At 39.2% G+C, this 19844-nt stretch overlaps 1 protein-coding gene across 1 annotated transcript in view; it reads right to left on the bottom strand.

Annotated features, from left to right (window-relative positions):
- LOC140847574 (UDP-N-acetylglucosamine transferase subunit ALG13-like) overlaps positions 1-19844 on the bottom strand; it is a 122131-nt gene that overhangs the window by 7889 nt on the left and 94398 nt on the right. The window contains 3 exon segments of the mRNA XM_073228277.1: positions 2174-2336; positions 3211-3251; positions 3254-3296. Coding sequence (XP_073084378.1) covers positions 2174-2336; positions 3211-3251; positions 3254-3296 — 247 coding nt within the window.

Genomic DNA, 19844 nt, shown 5'->3' with positions numbered 1-19844 from the left:
TAAAACCACAATGAGATATCACCTCACACCAGTAAGGATGGCTACCAACTCAAAGACAAACAACAACAAATGCTAGCAAGGTTGTGGAGAAAGGGGAACCATCGTCCTACACTGCTGGGAATGTAAATTAGTTCAACCATTGTGGGAAGCAGTATGGAGGCTCCTCAAAATGCTCAAAACAGACTTACCATTTGACCCAGGAATTCCACTTCTAGGAATTTACCCAAAGAATTCAGCACTCCAGTTTGAAAAAGACAGATGCACCACTATGTTTATCACAGCACTAGTTACAATAGCCAAGAAATGGAAGCAACCTAAGTGTCCATCAGTAGATGAATGGATAAAGAAGATACGGTACATATACACAACTGAATACTATTCAGCCATAAGAAGAAAACAAATCCTACAATAGCAACAACATGGATGGAGCTAGAGGGTATTATGCTCAGTGAAATAAGCCAGGCAGAGAAAGACAAGTACCAAATGATTTCACTCATCTGTGGAGTATGAGTACAAAGGAAGAAATGAACGAACAAAACAGCAGCAGAATCACAGAACCCAAGAATGGACTAACAGTTACCAAAGGGAAAGAGACTGGGGAGAATGGGAGGTTAGGGAGGAATAAGGTCAGGGAAGAAGAAAGGCAGTATTATGATTAGCATGTATAATGTGGGGGCTGGGGGAAAGGGGAGGGCTGTGCAACACAGAGAAGACAAGTAGTGATTCTACAACATGTTACTATGCTGATGGACAGTGACTGTAATGGGGGTTTGTGCGGGGGACTTGGGGTAGGGGAGAGCCTAGTAAACATAATGTTCTTCATGTAATTGTAGATTAATGATAACAAAATTTTTAAAAAGTAAAAATATAACTTAGTTGCAACACTACAATCCAGGCCTTTTAATTATATACCTTTAAAATGACAAAAATGTAATCATCAGTTGCTCTCTAATGAAGTGTTATAAAACTTACTTGGAAAACGTTCTTTGCCACTGATGACCCATGACTGAGTGCTTTGCCACCTGCCCTCTAGTACTATGCCCGAAGTATGAGTCTTGAATCTAAATCAGACTCAGGTTCACCACACTGTACATGAAACTGAATGCACTTTCATTCAAACATAAGTAGAAAAAGCAAGCCTTCAATAGGAAGACACACCAATAAAGAAAAATTTTTAACACTGTTTATGATTCTGCCTGTGAGGTACACCCTAAAAATAGTCAAGAACAAATCTCCACTAATGTTCATATGTACAATACTTGGGTTAATTCAACTTTGAAATCTAAAGTCATTTAGCTATTTTAAGTGGGAGCAAAGAGACTGATAAGTGACTAGGCAAAATCTTTAGATGCTAGGGTAGTAGTTAAAACAAACTCTGAAAGCAGACTGTTTAGCATTTACTAACTGGACAAGTTACTTAACCTCTGTGTCTCAGTTTCTTCCTGTGAAATGCAGACACTACAGTTCATAGGAGTGTTTGGGAGAATTCAACAAGTTATACACACAAATCATGCAAAACCATACCAAAATCTATTACTATCGTATACATTTCTAATCACCAAATCTGGTAGTAATGTCTATTCTGAAAGACCTCTCTTCAAACTAGGCTTTTTAAAAACCAAGAAACTTACTCCCTCACTTTTCCAGCAGTCAAAATTACAATCCTCCCCAAAAACAGTTCTTCTGAAGGTACTGGCAGTCTAACTACAACAGGATGGTTCTCTAAAAAGCTAGCAATGAGTTACACGGTATGTGATTGTTAAAGAACATTTTTGAAAGCATTCATTTCACACTCAATTTTAACAAATATGCACAAAATCTTTCTAAGCTAATTTCTCCATGACCAATCCAACCAACTGGCTGGCTGAACACTCCTGCTTAAGCCCAAATAGTAATTTCAAGTTTGACAACTCTTTGCATGTGTCATCAAGTAAATTATTTTTTCCCTCTGTGTTAAGGGTTTCTTAAAGTTGGGTTGGTGATTTAATTTTTCTCATGCTTCTATCACCCAGAAATAAATTCTCTCCACTAAAGTTCTCAATTGTTATATTCAAGCATTACATTCAAAAGGGCTACAGTGAGTTACTCTAGCGATTTTACTGTGCCTCAAAAGGTTCAGATTTGTTACTGTCTACCAAAAACCGAACTCTTTGAGATTCTAAAACACTTTTACCTTCACCACTAATAACAAGATCTGCTATCCAAAGGTCTTCTTCCAAGGAATTCTTGTACCTGTAAACATCCAGAGTAAATGACTCGGTACTGAATGGCTCAGGTACCACCTTCCCTCTACCTATTTGCAGGACAAGCCGGTTGTAACCAGGTCTCTTGATTATCTGAACAGAGAAAAAAGAAAAAAAAGCGGGCTTTTTCAACAGGCTACTGTGAAAACAGCAAACAACGAACCCTCCGGTCGGTGTTCAGGCCAGAGCACGGGCTGTCAAACAATGTCCGAATTCAGCAAGTTTTCCAAAACGACTTTTCCCTGTACTGGGCACAGCAAGTTAGCTCACTTGGCCGGGATGGACGTAAGCGACCTGGTTAACCAAGCCGTGAAAGAACTGGCCACTCGAGGGGCATGAGATCAGGCAAAGACTCTGAAAAGGGTGTCGAAAACTAGTGAGGAGACAAGGTAATTGGCCCGCTCGGCCTCCCGGATGGGGCTGCGCGAACTATGCGCCTGAAGAGAAGGCGCGCTCAGGAGTCACCGCGAGCCCAAAAACGCGTGCCGCGAGGGCGCCTGAGGCGGCTGGCGCGGACGCGGCTCCAGCACGGCGGGCCTGAGCGGAGACGACGCGCCTGGCAGGCCCAGCGGAGCGCGCGGAGGCGGCCGGCGCCCACCACGCGGCCCAAGGCGAGCCAGCGGAGGAGCCGGCGAGAGCAGCCCCGGCCCTCAGGAAGAAGGGGCGAAGTTACTGGGCAGAGAGGCGGAGGCGGAGAATCTGAGGAAAAGAGCCGGGGGCAGGGAGACGGCGCCGGAAAAGGGCGGGGGAGCGACCCGAGGAGGCAGCGGGCCCTGAGGGGCGAGGGAGCCGCAAGAAGGCCCCGCCGGGCGCGGGGAGGAGCTAGCTAAGCGGGCGGCGGCACCTGCGTGAGCGCTGCGATCAGGCCGAGGTTTCCGAGGCTAGCGGTAAGGCTGGTGGTGGCAAGCTACAAGCGGTGAGCACAGCGCACAACGCCGCTGCCCGCCTGCTCGCCCCCTCAAGTCACTTGCCGACTGGCGTGCGCCGATACGCACGCGACGAGGTCGTAAAGCTGGTGGTCCCTACAGCAACTTCGTCGTGCGGGCTCGTTCCCTGAACCGCAATGGCCGGATATGACGTAGGAGAATCCAGGAGCGCAGAGGCCGTGGGGAGTGCGGGAGGCGGAAGTACGCCACGGCCGCCATAGGGCGATGGAAATCAGATCTTTGAGGCGGGGAGGGTGGAGTCAAAGACTATTTATGGCCCACCTGCTGGCCACTAATGATAACCCTTTGCGTGTAAAAGTCAGGGCAGCCTCACGAGGAGGAGGAGGAGGAGGAGGGAATTGACAGGCTTAATTTACCTCTTAAAACGTCCTAGTTAAGAAAGAACAGTGAAGCCTCATGCCCTATCCTAAGAGTTTACGTAGTTGGTTGGATACCACAAATCTTCTCAATGATACTAAGGTTTGGGATTCTTTATTTGCGAACATGTTCTGCCCATATACATTTGAGTGATGGTTTTGCCTCAAGTCTGTTGACTGCAATCCAAAAATAATGCCATTTCAAAATAATTGGCAATGGTCTCTTACAAATGTGATTCTCAAGAAGCCAGAGCGCTTATGGGGTCCCTGGGAAGCTTCAGAGTCAAACTCCACTAGCAAGTTTTGTGTGTAAAATAAGAGGCATTAAGGCCTGAAACCTACATCTATAATTCATTGAACCCATCCATTAAACCATTTAAAATGTAAAGCTATGATAAAGTATGATGAAATTTAAAGTTATACATTAGCATGAATAAACAGCACAGATAATTACACTCAGGTAGCCACGTACAGGAGAGGTGATTTCTCAAGACTTCTCCTACCAGCATTAGATCGTCAGGTGCTCTTTTTCATTCTAATGTCTTCTGTATTTCCTGATTAAAATCTCCCTTTAACCCGTATTTATGCTTTGTCCTACCTGATCATATGCAGGAAGAAAGCTGTGAGAAGAAATTATTTTGAATGAGAAACAAGATTGGAGGTGAATTAGGGCTAAAACATATGCTGAAAAAACCCAGTCTATTTCTGCTGGATTCTTTATATATTGTAGCTTGTTTAATTGCATTTTTGAGGAGTGATATTTTTCTATCCTTTTCTTGATGCCAAATTTCACGAAGTAGTGATGCACTGCAGCTAAGGTTCGTAATGACCAATGTAGAAAGACTGTGGTTAAATAGTAAAACATAAGCATACTTATATTTTCTGCCCAATGAGTAATAAACTATGAGTAATTATTAAACTATAAAGACAACAAATATTCCAAAGTATTCTGAAAGTCAGAAAGGCCTTTACCTCTTGTGTCTGTAAGATTTTTTCATATATCTGAAAAATATTAAAGGAGCACTGTTTTAATTAGTTCATAGAGTGAATAAACATATATATAAGTCAAATACACTTAGATTTCCAGAAAATAAGAAAATTGAGCTTATAATTTAAATGTGCTAGACTTAATAAAACATCTTGCACAAGCTGATCCACAAATGTTTTAAGAATCCAAGATTACATAATGGAAAATTTTAGCAAGTCTTTTCTCTGTTATATTAGTGTTAAATATAATACAAGCATGCATTTTATTTTACTTGGGTGTTTTTCCTAAACTCATTCATGCTTACTGATCAAATAAATTAATGTTACCTTGAAAATGTATATAATTATGAAAAATAGAAATTTGTTTTCAGCTACATTAAATCAGTATTCTTAAAAACTTTATTTCAACAACAATTGTTTTATAGTATACCAGCATGAGGATATTTTCCAAAACTTTAAGCAACTATAAGTGGCCTGACATTAAACTGAGTAAATTAGTTGCAACAACTACTTTATAAGTAAAATGTTGAAACACTGGTTTATACAAAGCATAATGCTAAATTGATATCCTTTTACTTCATACTTTGAAATGCTATAGAGAAGCTATATCTTGGAGTTGAGGAATGTGTTCGTTTTCCCCATTATAAGAAGTTATGAAAAAGGTTTGATGACTATAGAAAATTTTGTCATGTACATTCTAAAGCTCTGCTAGCCTGTTAAAATGCTTGCATAAATCAGACAGTTCTCAATTATCTACCCTGCACTTTTCTTTTTATAATAAACATTAGTGTAACACCGGGGAGAGGATATCCCAGGCCAAAATACCTAGCTGAAACCGAAATAAGTCAAAGGGAGAAATAAAGTTTAAAACCTATTGATTGTTTACAAACAGCGGTCCTGGGTTGTCTCTCTCCTGCTCCGTCAGAAGCAAGCAAATACCCATCCTCTCCAACCTCTCAGGTTCAGATAAGCCCTGGGTTGCCCACGTAATTACCCATTAATATGGAGATGAACTATCTCTCTCTCCACCCCTTAGGAACCCCTGTTATATGGAAATGCACTAAAGCCTGGGGAGAGATTCTGGAAATCCTGCAATTTTACCCACAGTTAGTCACATTGGTTAAAATTTAGAATTAGTATAGGTTGTTGAGGGTCTTCAAGCAGTAACAGTGACAGAGAAGTACAACAGTATATATGTATGTATTTTGGTTTTTCAAGGAAAAAGAATAGTTTTTTTCTAAAGCAGAGTTTTGGTTTCCAGACTCCTTTATACTCTTAAAAATTGTTGAGAACCTCAAAGAGCTTTTGGTTATGTGGATTATAATGTGAGTTATAACTATTGATATTTACCATATGAGACTAAAAATGAGAAAGTTTAAAAATATTGATTCATTGGAAAGTAGCAATGATGAACACATTGCATGTTAAAATAAATGACCTAATTTTTATGAAAAATAACTATATTTTTCAAACCAGAATTTTCCTGAAAAGAATAGCATTGTTTCACATTTTTTGCAAATCTCTTTACTATCTGAGCTCACAGAAGAGAAATGGATCCTTGTATCTTCTTCTGCATTTAATCTATTGCACTATCATAGCCTCTGGAAAATACAGTATGCTCATGAAAGAATGAGAGTCAAAAAGACAAATAACATTTTAGTATTATAATGAAAATTATTTTGACCTCACAGATCCTCTAAAAGAGTACGAGAGAGTATGAAAAAGGACAGTTTAGAAGGTGAATTTTATTAGCCTTGGTTTATAATACCTGAGTCTGAAACAAAGCTATAAAATATATTAAAGCGTTTACAGTACTCCCTCAGTTTAAATAGTCTTGTTTCCTTTATTTAGTAATGAATGTTTCCTCCTACAGTATGAAAGGTCATTCTTTAAGTGCAATTTTGCCTACATAGAGATCCTATGTCTTACAAGAATAATTTTCTATGACTTAAGTTGCCTTTAAAATATACAAACAAAACAGAATGAACATATCAGTAGTAGACTTATAGACACTGAGAAGTGGCTGGCGGTTATCATGGGAGAGGGGCTGGGGTAAGTGGGTAGGGTGGGTGAGGGGTGTTAGGCTGGAGGAAGGAAAAAGAAGAGCATGCAAACAGAACAGAGAGATGCCATAGGGGGAAAAACAGGCCAGACCTCAGGGTCCGTGCCTTATATGGAAAGGGGAGAACTCTTCCTGAATTCCATCCTTTTGATGTGCCAACTAAGACCCGGATGTGAGCCTCCTCCCTCTTGGAAGGAAAAGAGTTTCTAGTTGTCTATTATGTCACCTGTAGCCAATCATACCTCTCCATGCCCCCTAGGATAGTTTGCCCACTCCTCCCCATCCTAACCCCTTATAAGCTCCCACCTCCCTGACCGGGTGTGACTTCCCTGTCCGGTGACAGGAAGGCCACGGAACCTCGCCCGGGACATTCAAATAAATTACCTGGCCCTTTGTTGCCTCTCTCTGCCTGCTTATTTCAGCTGAAATTAATCTTACAAGGGGGATAAAGGGGCACCAAATCTCAGTTGTAATATAAATTGGTCATGGGGATGGAAGTGCAGCATGGAGAATGTAGGCAGTGGTTCTGTAACATCTTTCAATGTTAATAACTGCATTAGTTGGGGTGAGGATTTAATGTGTGTAAATATTGAATCGCCGTATTTTATACTTGAAACCAATATAATATAGTATATCAACTATACTTCAATAAAAAATTAAAATTAAAATGTTGCCTTTATCATGTCCTTAATAATTTAAGGGGAAAAAAACCCAGAGCACAGAGGCTCTTCGCTTACAATAGTGTTTTCTTCTGTTTCTTTTCAAATCTTTATTTGTACAGTAATCCCCATATCATCCATGGTTTCACTTTCTACAGTTTGTTCCCCACTGTAGCCCAGAAGCAGATTATCCTGCTGACATATCTTTAAGAAAGTAGGTACTCTAGCCTGAACTTTTAAAATACCGTTGTAATAAAAATATTGATTAGTAAAACATAGAGGAAAAAATCCTTTTTGTCCCTTTATCTTTCTAGGTTCTCCACCTGGAACCTTGGAAATTTAGACTGGCAAAAGACAGATCAACAACAGAAAAGCAAATAGAAGTTCATTAATATGCACATTATGCCTACATTGTTCTCCTCACTTCATCTTATCATATAGGATTTTTATCAATTCACTTATTGCAAGAAGGGTGAATACAGTACAATAAGATATTGTGAGAGGGTCCACATTCACATAATTTTATTACAGTATATTGTTATTATTGTTCTGTTATCGTTAATTACTATTAATCTGTACTGTGCCTACATTATAAGTTAAACTTAATCATGGATATGTAAATACAGGAAAAAACAGTATATATAGGGTTTAGTATTGTCAAGAGTTTCTGGCACCCACTTGAGGTTTAGGAATCCTCCACCAGTAAGGGGGACTGCTGTGCTTTGATTAAATTGGTTTTTCACTCATGTTTTTCACTCATGAGCCTGTCTAATCAAGTGCTCAAATCTCTGGAAACTCTTAATTTTGCCTTCCCAAAATCAGTTCCTAAATTCAGAACAAATAAAATTTTCAGGGTATACTTTATACCTAAAATGAAATTTTATACATAAAACCATGAATACTTCTCAAAGGGCCTCTGGAATACATGAGATTTGCTATCCTTATAAAGACAGATATTGGGAAAGAATCATGTTTGTTTAATGTATTACTATTATCAAGTCGCATGGGAAGAGCTATCAGATAAGAGACATTCAACCTCTCCTAAATTAGGTTTATTTTGATAATGTTGATATTACATAAACATTTCAGAAATTATATGCTTTATGGGAAGTCCCTGATGATTTGTCAGTGCCCTCCCTGTCATTCAGAGGTAGTACTGTTTTGCCGTCAGGGGTATCCCTCACCTCATCAAAACTCTTAAGAAACTGTTATATACTGTACTCCAATACTGAATTTAACTTCTCCCTATTAATATAGAATTGGCAATAGTAATAAATTAACTACAGCCATTAAATCTGTTAATGTTCTTGCTTACTCTAAAACTTACCTGATGCTTCTACCATAAACTACTAGAATTTGTATCTTCAACAAAGAACAGTTTCAGAACCTCATAGAAAAGAACCATACCAAGTACTTCAAGTGATTGGAACTTCAAATAATAGACTTGGGGTTCAGGGTTCTGAAATGATTTTGTTAGGAAGGAAAGGACTTGGCATTGTGTCTCTGGGAAATCAGATATAATGAGATGAGAGACCAAAGATAAGAAAGCAAAGTTTCAGTGCATTCTGCATAGGGTAACAGAGCAGGCCTGCCTAAGGTGAGATAGGCCAGGATGCTCATTCTGAGGCTTCTTTTATGTGGTTTTGGCAGGGTAGAGAGGTCCTTGCTTGAGAGCTGTTGGCTCTCTAAGGTTGTTCTGATTGGTGAAATGGGGGCTGTGCAGTGTCTGTGCTTCTGATGTTTCTTATCTGGGGGGACCCTGGACATTTCCTGAGTCACTCTTGGACCGTATGGCTTCATCTGATTAACTCTCTGAGTCATTTTCTTTCTAGTTCTATTTGATCAACACCCTGAGTCATCTTTGGGGGGGCCATTTCTCCTTTGCATCTGCTCATTTCTGTCTTTCTGCCTAACAATATCACTTAGATAACATTCAGAGCATACCAGTGAACTGAGGCAACATTGCCAGGGCTCTTTCAAAATCCAGTAAAAGGCACAAACCACCATTGAATCAGATAACCAGGCAGACAGTTGCATGTTATACAACATTTTCTTTTAATCTTTGGTTTGTGCATCCATTATGTTCTTGAAAAGTTGCCAAAACTTGACTCTCCCTTTCCATCCCCTTTTCACAAATGTTGATGCCAATTGTATTACTTTTAGGGACACCAAAATAATTATTTCTTGGCTACACAAGTCAAATCTTGGATTAAAATAATATTACAAAATTATGAGTCAATTTTGGGAGAACCATAAAGAAAATGGTTTAATTTAAAGGGTAACAAAATACCCCACCCCAAAATATGTTGCTTTGAGGTAAGGATTGTTTTAAGCTGGAGGCTATTGGGAAGAAGCAGATACATGAGAAAAACACTCTCCTTACCTTTATTTGCCTAGAAGTAATCATAAAGGTGTTCCCTCCACTCTACCAGGAAGGAAGAAGCTAACCACCAGAGATAATTCTACATAGGAATACCATAGGAATCTACATATCTACATAGCAAACTTTACTAATTAACACTTAGGAGCCATTTCTCCCATTTGTTTACCCTCCAACAATTTGCCACCCAAGAAACTCACAGTCCTCTTCCTTTGTCATGTCCCTTCTTTTTTTTTGCAATGTAAATTTTATTTTAATGAGATTATGATGAGGTGTAGTTTGGGCAGTTCTTTCCTTGTACCTTATCTTCCCCTTCTCCAGCTGCACAATTTTTTTTTTTTAATTTTGGTACTATTAATCTACAATTACATGAAGAAGATTATGTCTCCTAGGCTCCTCCCTTCACCAAGTTTCCCACAAATACCCCTTCACAGTCACTGTCCATCAGTGTAGTAAGATACTGTAAAATCACTACTTGCCTTCTCTGTGTTGCACAGCAATTCCCGTGCCCCACCCCCTGCACTATACATGCTAATCGTAATGCCCCCTTTCTTTTTCACCTCCCTTATCCCTCCCTTCCCAACCATCCTCCCCAGTACCTTTACCTTTGGTATCTGTTAGTCCCTTCTTGGGTTCTGTGATTCTTCTGCTGTTTTGTTCCTTCAGTTTTCCTTTGTTCTTATACTCCACATATGAGTGAAATCATTTGGTATTTGTCTTTCTCTGCCTGGCTTATTTCACCTCTAGTTCCATCCATGTTGTTGTAAATGGTAGGATCTGTTTTTTTCTTATGACTGAGTAATATTCCACTGTGTATATGTACCACCTCATTTTTATCCATTCTTCTACTGATGGACATTTAGGTTGCTTCCATATCTCGGCTATTGTAAATAGTGTAGCGATAAACACAGGGGTGCATCTGTCTTTTTCAAAATGGAGTGCTGCATTCTTAGGGTAAATTCCTAGAAGTGCAATTCCTGGGTCATTTCTATTTTGAGCATTTTGAGGAGCCTTCATACTGCTTCCCACAAAGGTTGAAATAATTTACATTCCCACCAAAAATGTAGGAGGGTTCCCTTTCTCCACAATCTCGCCAACATTTATTGTTGTCTTTTGGATGGTAGCCATCCTTACTGGTGTGAGGTGATATCTCATTGTGGTTTTAATTTGCATTTCTCTGATAACTAGTGATGTGGATTATCTTTTCATGTGTATGCTGGCCATCTGAGTTTCTTCTTTGGAAAACTGTTCAGCTCCTCTGCCCATTTTTTAATTGGATGATTTGCTTTTTGTTTGTTGAGGTGTGTGAGCTCTTTATATATTTTGGATGTCCAGCGTTTATCAGATCTGTCATTTATGAATGTATTCTCCCATACTGTAGGATACCTTTTTGTTCTATTGATGGTGTCATTTGCTGTACAGAAGCTTTTCAGCTTCATGTAGTCCTACTTGTTCATTTTTGCTTTTGTTTCCCTTGCCCAGGGAGATATGTTCAAGAACAGGTCACTCACGTTTATGTCTAAGCGATTTTTGCCTACATTTTTTTTTCTAAGAGTTTTATGGTTTCATGACTTATGTTCAAGTATTTGATCCATTTTGAATTTACTTTTGTGTATGGAGTTAGACAGTGATGCAGTTTCATTCTCTTACATGTAGCTGTCCAGTTTTGCCAGCACCATCTGCTGAAGAGACTGTTATTTCCTCATTGTATGTCCATGGTTCCTTTATTGAATATTAGTTGACCATATATGTTTGGGTTAATGTCTGGAGTCTCTTATCTGTTCCACAGGTTTGTGGCTCTGTTCTTGTGCCAGTACCAAATTGTCTTGATTAGTGTGGCTTTGTAGTAGAGCTTGAAGTTGGAGAGTGAGATTCCCCCCTGCCACTTTATTCTTCCATGTCAGTGTTGCTTTAGATGTTCGGGGTCTTTGGTGGTTCCATATGAATTTTTCAACTGTTTGTTCCAGTTCGTTGAAGAATGTTGTTGGTAATTTGATAGGGATTGCGTCAAATCTGTATATTGCTTTGGGCAGGATGGCCATTTTGACGATATTAATTATTCATAGCCATGAGCATGTGATGAGTTTCCATGTGTTAGTGTCCTCTTTAATTTCTCTTAAGAGTGTCTTATAGATTTGAGGTATAGGTCTTTCACTTCCTTGGTTAGGTTTATTCCTACGTATTTTATTCTATTTGATGCTATTGTGAATGGAATTGCTTTCCTGATTTCTCTTTCTATTAGTTCATTCTTGGTGTATAGGAAAGCCACAGATTTCTGTGTGTTAATTTTGTATCCTGCAACTTTGCTCTATTCCGATATTAGTTCTAGTAGTTTTGGAGTGCAGTTTTTAGGGATTTTTATGTACAATACCATGTCATCTGCAAATAGTGACAGTTTAACTTCTTCTTTACCAATCTGGATTCCTTGTATTTCTTTGTTTTGTGTAATTGTCGTGGCTAGGACCTCCAGTACTACGCTGAATAACAGTGGGGAGGGTGGGCATCCCTGTCTTGTTCCCCATCTCCAAGGAAAAGCTTTCAGCTTCTTCCTGTTCAGTATGATGTTGGCTTTGGGTTTATCATATATGGCCTTTATTATTGAGGTACTTGCCCTCTATACCCATTTTGTTGAGAGTTTTTATCATGAATGGATGTTTGATTATGTCGAATGCTTTTTCAGCATCTATGGAGATGATCATGTATATTTTGTCCTTTTTGTTGATGTGGTGGATGATGTTGAAGAATTTTGGAATGTTATATCATCCTGCATCCCTGGGATGAATCCCATTTGGTTTTGGTATTAGGGTGATGTTGGTTTCATAGAATGAGGTTGGGAGTATTCTCTCCTCTTCTATTTTTTGTAAAACTTTAAGGAGCATGGGTATTATTTCTTCTCTGTAGGTCTGATAAAATCCCGCAGTACATCCATCTGGCCCAAGAGTTTGTTCTTGGGTAGATTTTTGATTACTGCTTCTATTTCATTGCTGGTAATTGGTTTGTTTAGGTTTTCTGTTTCTTGGTCAGTCTTGGAAGGTTGTATTTTTCTAGGAAGTTGACCATTTCTCCTAGGTTCTCCAGCTTGTTAGCATATAGGTTTTCATAGTAGTCTCTAATAATTCTTTGTATTTATCTGGGGTCTGTTGTGATGTTTTCTGCCTCATTTCTGATTCTGTTGATGTGTGTTGATTCTCTTTTTCTCTTAATAAGTCTGGCTAGAGGCTTAGCTATTTTGTTTATTTTCTCAAAGAACCAGCTCTTGGTTTCATTGATTTTTTTCTACTGTTTTAATCTTCTCAGTTTTATTTATTTATTCTCTGATCTTTATTATGTCCCTCCTTCTGCTGACCATAGGCCTCATGTGTTCTTCTTTTTCCAATTTGATAATTGGGACATTAGATACTTTCTTCTTAAAACTGCTTTCGCTGCATCCCACAGAAGTAGGGGCTTTGTGTTGTTGTTGTCATTGGTTTCCATATATTGCTGGATCTCCATTCTAATTTTATCATTGGTCCATTGATTACTTAGGAGCATGTTGTTAAGCCTCCGTGTGTTTGTGAGCCTTTTTACTTTCTTGGTACAATTTATTTCTAGTTTTATACCTTTGTGGTCTGAAAAGTTGGTAGGTGGTATTTCAAACTTTTTAAAATTTACTGAGGCTCTTTTTTTGGTCTAGTATGTGGTATATTCTTGTAAAAAGTTCTATCTGCACTTTAGAATAATGTGTATGCTTTTACTTTTGTATGTAGAGTTCTATAGGTGTCCATTAGGTCCATCTGTTCTAGTGTGTTGCTCAGTTCCTCTGGTCCTTACTTATTTTCTTTCTGGTGGATCTTTCCTTTGGAGTGAATGGTGTGTTAAAGTATCCCAAAATGAATGCATTGCATTCTACTTCCTCCTTTAATTCTGTCAGTATTTGTTTCACATATGTTGGTGCTCCTGTATTGGGTGTATATATGTTTATAATGGTTATATCCTCTTGTTCGACTGAGCCCTTTATCATTATGTAATGTCCTTCTTTATCTCTTGTTCCTTTCTTTGATTTGAAGTCTATTTTGTCTGATACTAGTATTGCAACACCTACTTTTTTCTCCCTGTTGTTTGCATGAAATAACTTTTTCCATCCCTTTACTTTTAATCTGTGCACGTCTTTGGGTTTGAGGTGTGTCTCTTGTAAGCAGCATATAGATGGGTCTTGCTTTTTTATCCATTCTATTACTCTGTGTCTTTTGATTGGTGCATTCAGTCCATTTACATTTAGGGTGATTATTGAAACATATGTACTTATTGCCATTGCAGGCTTTCAGTTTGTGGTTACCAAAGGTTCAAGGTTAGCTTCTTTACTATCTTACTGTCTAACTTAACTCGCTTATTGAGCTATTATAAACACTGTCTGATGATTGTTTATTTCTCTCCCTTCTTATTCCTCCTCCTCCCTTCTTCATATGTTTGGTGTTTTGTTCTGTGCCATTTTTAGGAGTGCTCCCATGTAGAGCAGTCCCTGTAAGATGCCCTGTAGAGGTGGTTTGTGGGAGGCAAATTCCCTCAGCTTTTGCTTGTCTGGGAATTGTTTAATCCCTCCCTCATATTTAAATGATAATCGTGCTGGATACAGAAATCTTGGTTTGAGGCCCTTCTGTTTCATTGCATTAAGTATAACATGCCATCCTCTTCTGGCCTGTAGAGTTTCTGTTGAGAAGTCTGATGATAGCCTGATGGGTTTTCCTTTGTAGGTGACCTTTTTTTTTTCTCTCTGATGGCCTTTAATACTCCGTCCTTGTCTTTGATCTTTGCCATTTTAATTATTATGTGTCTTGTTGTTGCCCTCCATGGATCCCTTGTTGTGGGAGTTCTGTGTACTTCTGCTGTCTGAGAGGCCATTTCCTCCCCTAGTTTGGGGAAGTTTTCAGCAATTATTTCTTCAAAGACACTCTCTATCCCTTTTTCTCTCTCTTCTTCTAGTGGTACTCCTATGATGCGAATACTCTTCTGTGTTGATTGGTCACACAGTTCTCTTAATATTCTTTCTTTCCTGGAGATCTTTTTATCTCTCTCCACGTCTGCTTCTCTGCATTCCTTTTCTCTGATTTCTAGTCCATTAATCGTCTCTTGCATCTTGTTCATTCTGCTTTAATGTCCTTCCAGAGATTGTTTTATTTCTGTATTCTCCCTCTTTAGTCCTTGCATATTTCTCTGCAACACCATCAGCATGGTTATGACTTTTGTTTTGAATTCTTTTTCAGGAAGATTGGTTAAATCTACATCCCCAAGGTTCCTTCTCATGGGAGGATGTGGAAGTTGTCTGGGTTAGTCTGGTCTGGATCAAATTTTTTTTGCCTCTTCTTGTTGATAGATGCAGTGGCATGCTATTGACTTGTCTGTGACCCGGGAGAGCCAAGATCCTTTCAACTTGCTCCTGGCCTTTGATTACTGGGACAATTGCGACCCCTAGCAGCCTGTGTTGGGCAGTTGCATGTAGACTGGGTCTCTGTATCTTGCCCGGCCGGTATGGAGGAAGCTCCCTTGCTGTGGGCATGGCCAGACACAGGCTGCTACTCTGCTATGGCAGGGTGCTGGAGGGGTAACAGACAGGGGGACGTTTATTACTGTGAGGGGTCTCAGAACTGCTTCCCAGGGGTTTAGGGCACCCAGAGTTCCCCGGGATTCCCAGCTGCTGGGCTGTGTTCTGGGATGCTTCCATCCAGCGGTGAGGTTCCTGTCCCTTTAAGACTTTCAAAAAGCACACGCTTTTCTTTGTCCCAGGATGCCAGCTGCAGGGACCCGCTCACAGGTCTTACTGTCCTGTTTCCCTATTGTCCAGTACCCCACATACTGTGTGTCTGCACTCAGGATGCAGGTGGCTCAGGCTGACTATTTATCAGTCCTGGGGCCCCCTCCCTTCCCTCACTGACTCCTCTCCTCCTGCCAGTAGCTGGGGTGAGGGGCACTCAAATCCTGCCAGGCTGGCAGTTGTATCTTACCCCCTTCACCAGGTGCTGGGTTCTCTCAGGTGTGGATGTATTCTGGGTGTTGTCATGTATATTCTGGTCTCTCTTTTAGGTGTAGTTGTATTTGTTGTATTTTCAAAAATATATATGTTTTGGGGAGGAAATTCCCACTGTCCTACTCACACCACCATCTTGTCTCTGCCCCTCGTGTCTCTTCTCTTAAAATGTATTTTTTGTTGAGATGCTATATAAGCTCAAGTTATAACTACCCCTTTAGGTACTCATTGAGTACTCCTATGTGTGGGCATAATGCACATATTAATAAACTTCTGTTTGCTTTTCACTTGTTGATGTGTCTTTTGCCAGTCTAAATTTGCAAGGCTCCAGGTTGAGAACCAAGAAATATAAAGGGACAAAAAAGATTTTTTCCTCTGTTTTACTAATCAATATTTTTATTTCAATGGTATTTTAAAAGTTCAGGCTAGGTTACCTAGTTTCTTAAAGATACTAGTGAGTAAAATGAAGAACTTCATTTACCCAAGAGTGTGCAAGAGAGCTAATAAAATCAAGATTTAAAAAGATATTTAAAAATATATAAGAGTAAATGAAGAAGCAGAAACAATTAATTCAAATAAATTGGATCCAAATGTTAGGCTTCGGTTGACAACCTGTAGAAGTATAAAACTGGGTTTATAATGGGCTGTGATGAATGACAGCTGGTTGCAACAATGAGGTAGGGCCAAGGACATTGGACAAGCATCATAATTAACTTTTCCTGGCTATGATGGAAAATGCTGAGATGTAAATAGTATATTAAGAACAGGAGCAACCCCATCTTAAGACTAATATTACATTTTCAAAAGCAGAGAGTTAAAAAGTAAAATTTCTAACATATTCTCTGGTAATTACACAATAACACCACAGTCTACCTCAAGGCAGGGCAAGCAGTCTTAACTGATATGTCCTCACTGCTTGAGAGTAACCACTGTCTTGGAGAATAACAGGATAAATAAATCCCTTGTGTTGGGTTTGTTTAGCAGAATTAGCTGGAGGACTGATAATAAAGGAAAGGAGGAGACATGGTGTCTCTCACCAAAGGCAAACACCTTGAGACCACAAGTCAAGAATATACCCAACAACCAACCCCCTGCCCTTTGCTCCATTACATGTCTTTTAAAATTACTTAGTTTTGTAAAGTTTGTTATGTAGAAGTTGAGATTTCTCCTAGTGCAACAACACTACTTGAGTATATGCCTCTTGTATGGATCAGTGATATTGTTAACCCCTGCTGTGTAAAAAAGACAGAATCCCCAAACTTTCAGTGTGCCTCCTCTCTGAGAACACCTGCATTTTCCTTTCTTTAATTGCATACTTTCACATAAAGCTTTCTCACTGCTCAAATTATTGCAATTTGTCTCTTTGCTATTTCATTTTATTTCCAAGTCTTTATTCTATTTCCACTTTACTCCTGTTAAGTAGGAAGGGAGTGCTGAAAGCTCAGATTTGGACCTGCATGTTTCTGTCACCTGGGTGACCTGGATGGATGAAACTGCAACCGTGCGATCTGATCTTGGTAGCTGACTTGGAAATCTCCTTTTTTGGGAAGTTCTCAGAACATAATTTCACTCCATCCTGTGTTCCATGGCTCCTCCAAACCCTGGAGTTGTAGTGGCTAGTCCCCATGCCATGCAGACCCAAGGGGACACAGTATGCCAGATGATTTGGCTTCAGGAGTTGGCAAGGGAAACTACCCTAAGCCGAGAACTTTCTCTCTGCATTTTCCTATTCTCTGCTGCCTGCAAGGCGGCTGCCCTTCCCTGCTGCTCCTGTATTAATGAATTCCTTCCTAACCTACACTCATCTGACCTGCTTGAGAATTCTTTCTCGACCAGAGTAAAAAACCCACCACCTTCCAGGTTTAGGTTTCTCCAAGTGCTTCGCCTAGTGCACAGGGAGAGACCTTTCCAGACACAGCTGTTTGGCAACAACACTATTTGGGTTATTAGAGGAAGGGATAAATGAATTTTTGATGAACATTCCTGAGGTGGCAAGCATGGTGGTAGACACACTACACAACTGATCTCTTTATATCAGGCTTTAATTGTAAGATTTTTAAAATCCTATCTGTATGTGAGTTTACTGCTTGTAAAAAATTACTCTCCAAATCATACTAAAGCTACAATATTGTTAACATAATTAAAACGAACCTTTCTGATTTTCACTTCACAGTCCTTCTCAAGCTACAAAAACAATGATCAAAAATTACGAAATTAAACCAATTACCAGCAATGATATCGAAGCAATAATAAAAAACTACCAAGAACAAAATCCCCGGGCCACATAGATTTACCTCGGAATTTTATCAGACATACAGAGAAGACATAATGCCCATTCTACTTAAAGTTTTCCAAAAAGTAGAAGAGGAGGGAATACTCCCAAACTCATTCTATGAATCCAACATCACCGTAATACCAAAACCAGGCAAAGAACCCACCAAAACAGAAAACTACATACCAATATCCCTGATGAATGTAGACGCAAAAATACTCAACAATATTAGCAAACTGAACTAAAAAATACGTTGAAAGGATCATACACCATGACCAAGTGGGATTCATCCCAGGGATACAGGGATGGTACAACATTCGAAAATTCATTAACATCATCCAACACATCAACAAAAAGAAGGACAAAAAACACATGATAATCTCCATAGATGTTGAAAAACATTCAACAAAATTCAACATCCATTCATGATAAAAACTCAACAGAATGGGTATACAGGAGAAGTACCTCAATATAATAAAGGCCATATGTGATAAACCCACAGCTAACATCATACTGAACAGCGAGAAGCTGAAAGCTTTTCCTCTGAGATGGGGAACAAGACAGGGATGCCCACTCTCCCCACTGTTATTCAACATAGTACTGGAGGTCCTAGCCACGACAATTACAAAAAACAAAGAAATACAAGGAATCCAGATTGGTAAAGAAGAAGTTAAACTGTCACTATTTGCAGATGACATGGTATTGTACATAAAAATCCCTAAAAACTCCACTCCAAAACTACTAGAACTAATATCGGAATAGAGCAAAGTTGCAGGATACAAAATTAACACACAGAAATCTGTGTCTTTCCAATATACTAAAAATGAACTAATGGAAAGAGAAATTAGGAAAATTCCATTCACAATTGCATAAAAAGAATAAAATACCTAGGAATATACCTAACCAAGGAAGTGAAAGACCTGTAGCCTGAAAACTATAAGACACTATTAAGAGAAATTAAAGTGGACACTAACAAATGGAAACTAATCTCATGCTCCTGGCTAGGAAGAATTAACATTGTCAAAATGGCCATCTGGCCCAAAGCAATCTACAGATTTGATGCAATCCCTATCAAATTACCAACAGCATTCTTCAATGAACTGGAACAAATAGTTCAAAAATTCATATGGGACCACCAAAGACCCCGAATAGCCAAAGCAATCCTGAGAAGGAAGAATAAAGTCATGGGTGGGGTTCTTGCTCCCCAACTTCAAGTTCTACTACAAAGCCACAGTAATCAAGACAATTTCGTACTAGTACCAGAACAGAGCCACAGACCAGTGGAACAAAATAGAGACTGCAAACATTAACCCAAATATATATGGTAAACTAATATTTGACAAAGGAAGCATGTAAATACAATGGGGAAATGACAGTCTCTTCAACAGATGGTGCTGGCAAAATTGGACAGCTACATGTAAGAGAATGAAAGTGCATCACTGTCTAACCCCATACACAAAAGTAAATTCGAAATGGATCAAAGACTTGAATGTAAGTAATGAAACCATAAAACTCTTAGAAAAAAACATAGGCAAAAATCTCTTAGACATAAACATGAGCATCTTCTTCATGAACATATCTCCCCAGGCAAGGGAAACAAAAGTAAAAATGCACAAGTGGGACTATATCAAGATGAACAGCTTCTGTACAGCACAGGACACCTTCAATAGGACAAAAAGGTATCGTACAGTATTGAAGAATATATTAATAAATGACAGATCCAATAAAGAGTTGACATCCAAAATACATAAAAAGCTCACCCACCTCAACAAACATAAAGCAAATAATCCAATTAAAAAATGGTTAGAGGAGCTGAACAGAAAGTTCTCTAAAGAAGAAATTCAGGTAGCGAACAGACAATGAAAAGATGCTCGGCATCACTAATCATCAGAGAAATGTAAATTAAAACCACAATGAGTTATCATCTCACACCAGTA

The sequence above is a fragment of the Manis javanica genome, chromosome Y (assembly GCF_040802235.1).
Source record: "Manis javanica isolate MJ-LG chromosome Y, MJ_LKY, whole genome shotgun sequence".
Lineage (NCBI taxonomy): Eukaryota > Metazoa > Chordata > Mammalia > Pholidota > Manidae > Manis > Manis javanica.
The sequence above is the reverse complement of the archived record's forward strand: the minus strand, read 5'-3'. Positions and strand labels throughout refer to the sequence as shown.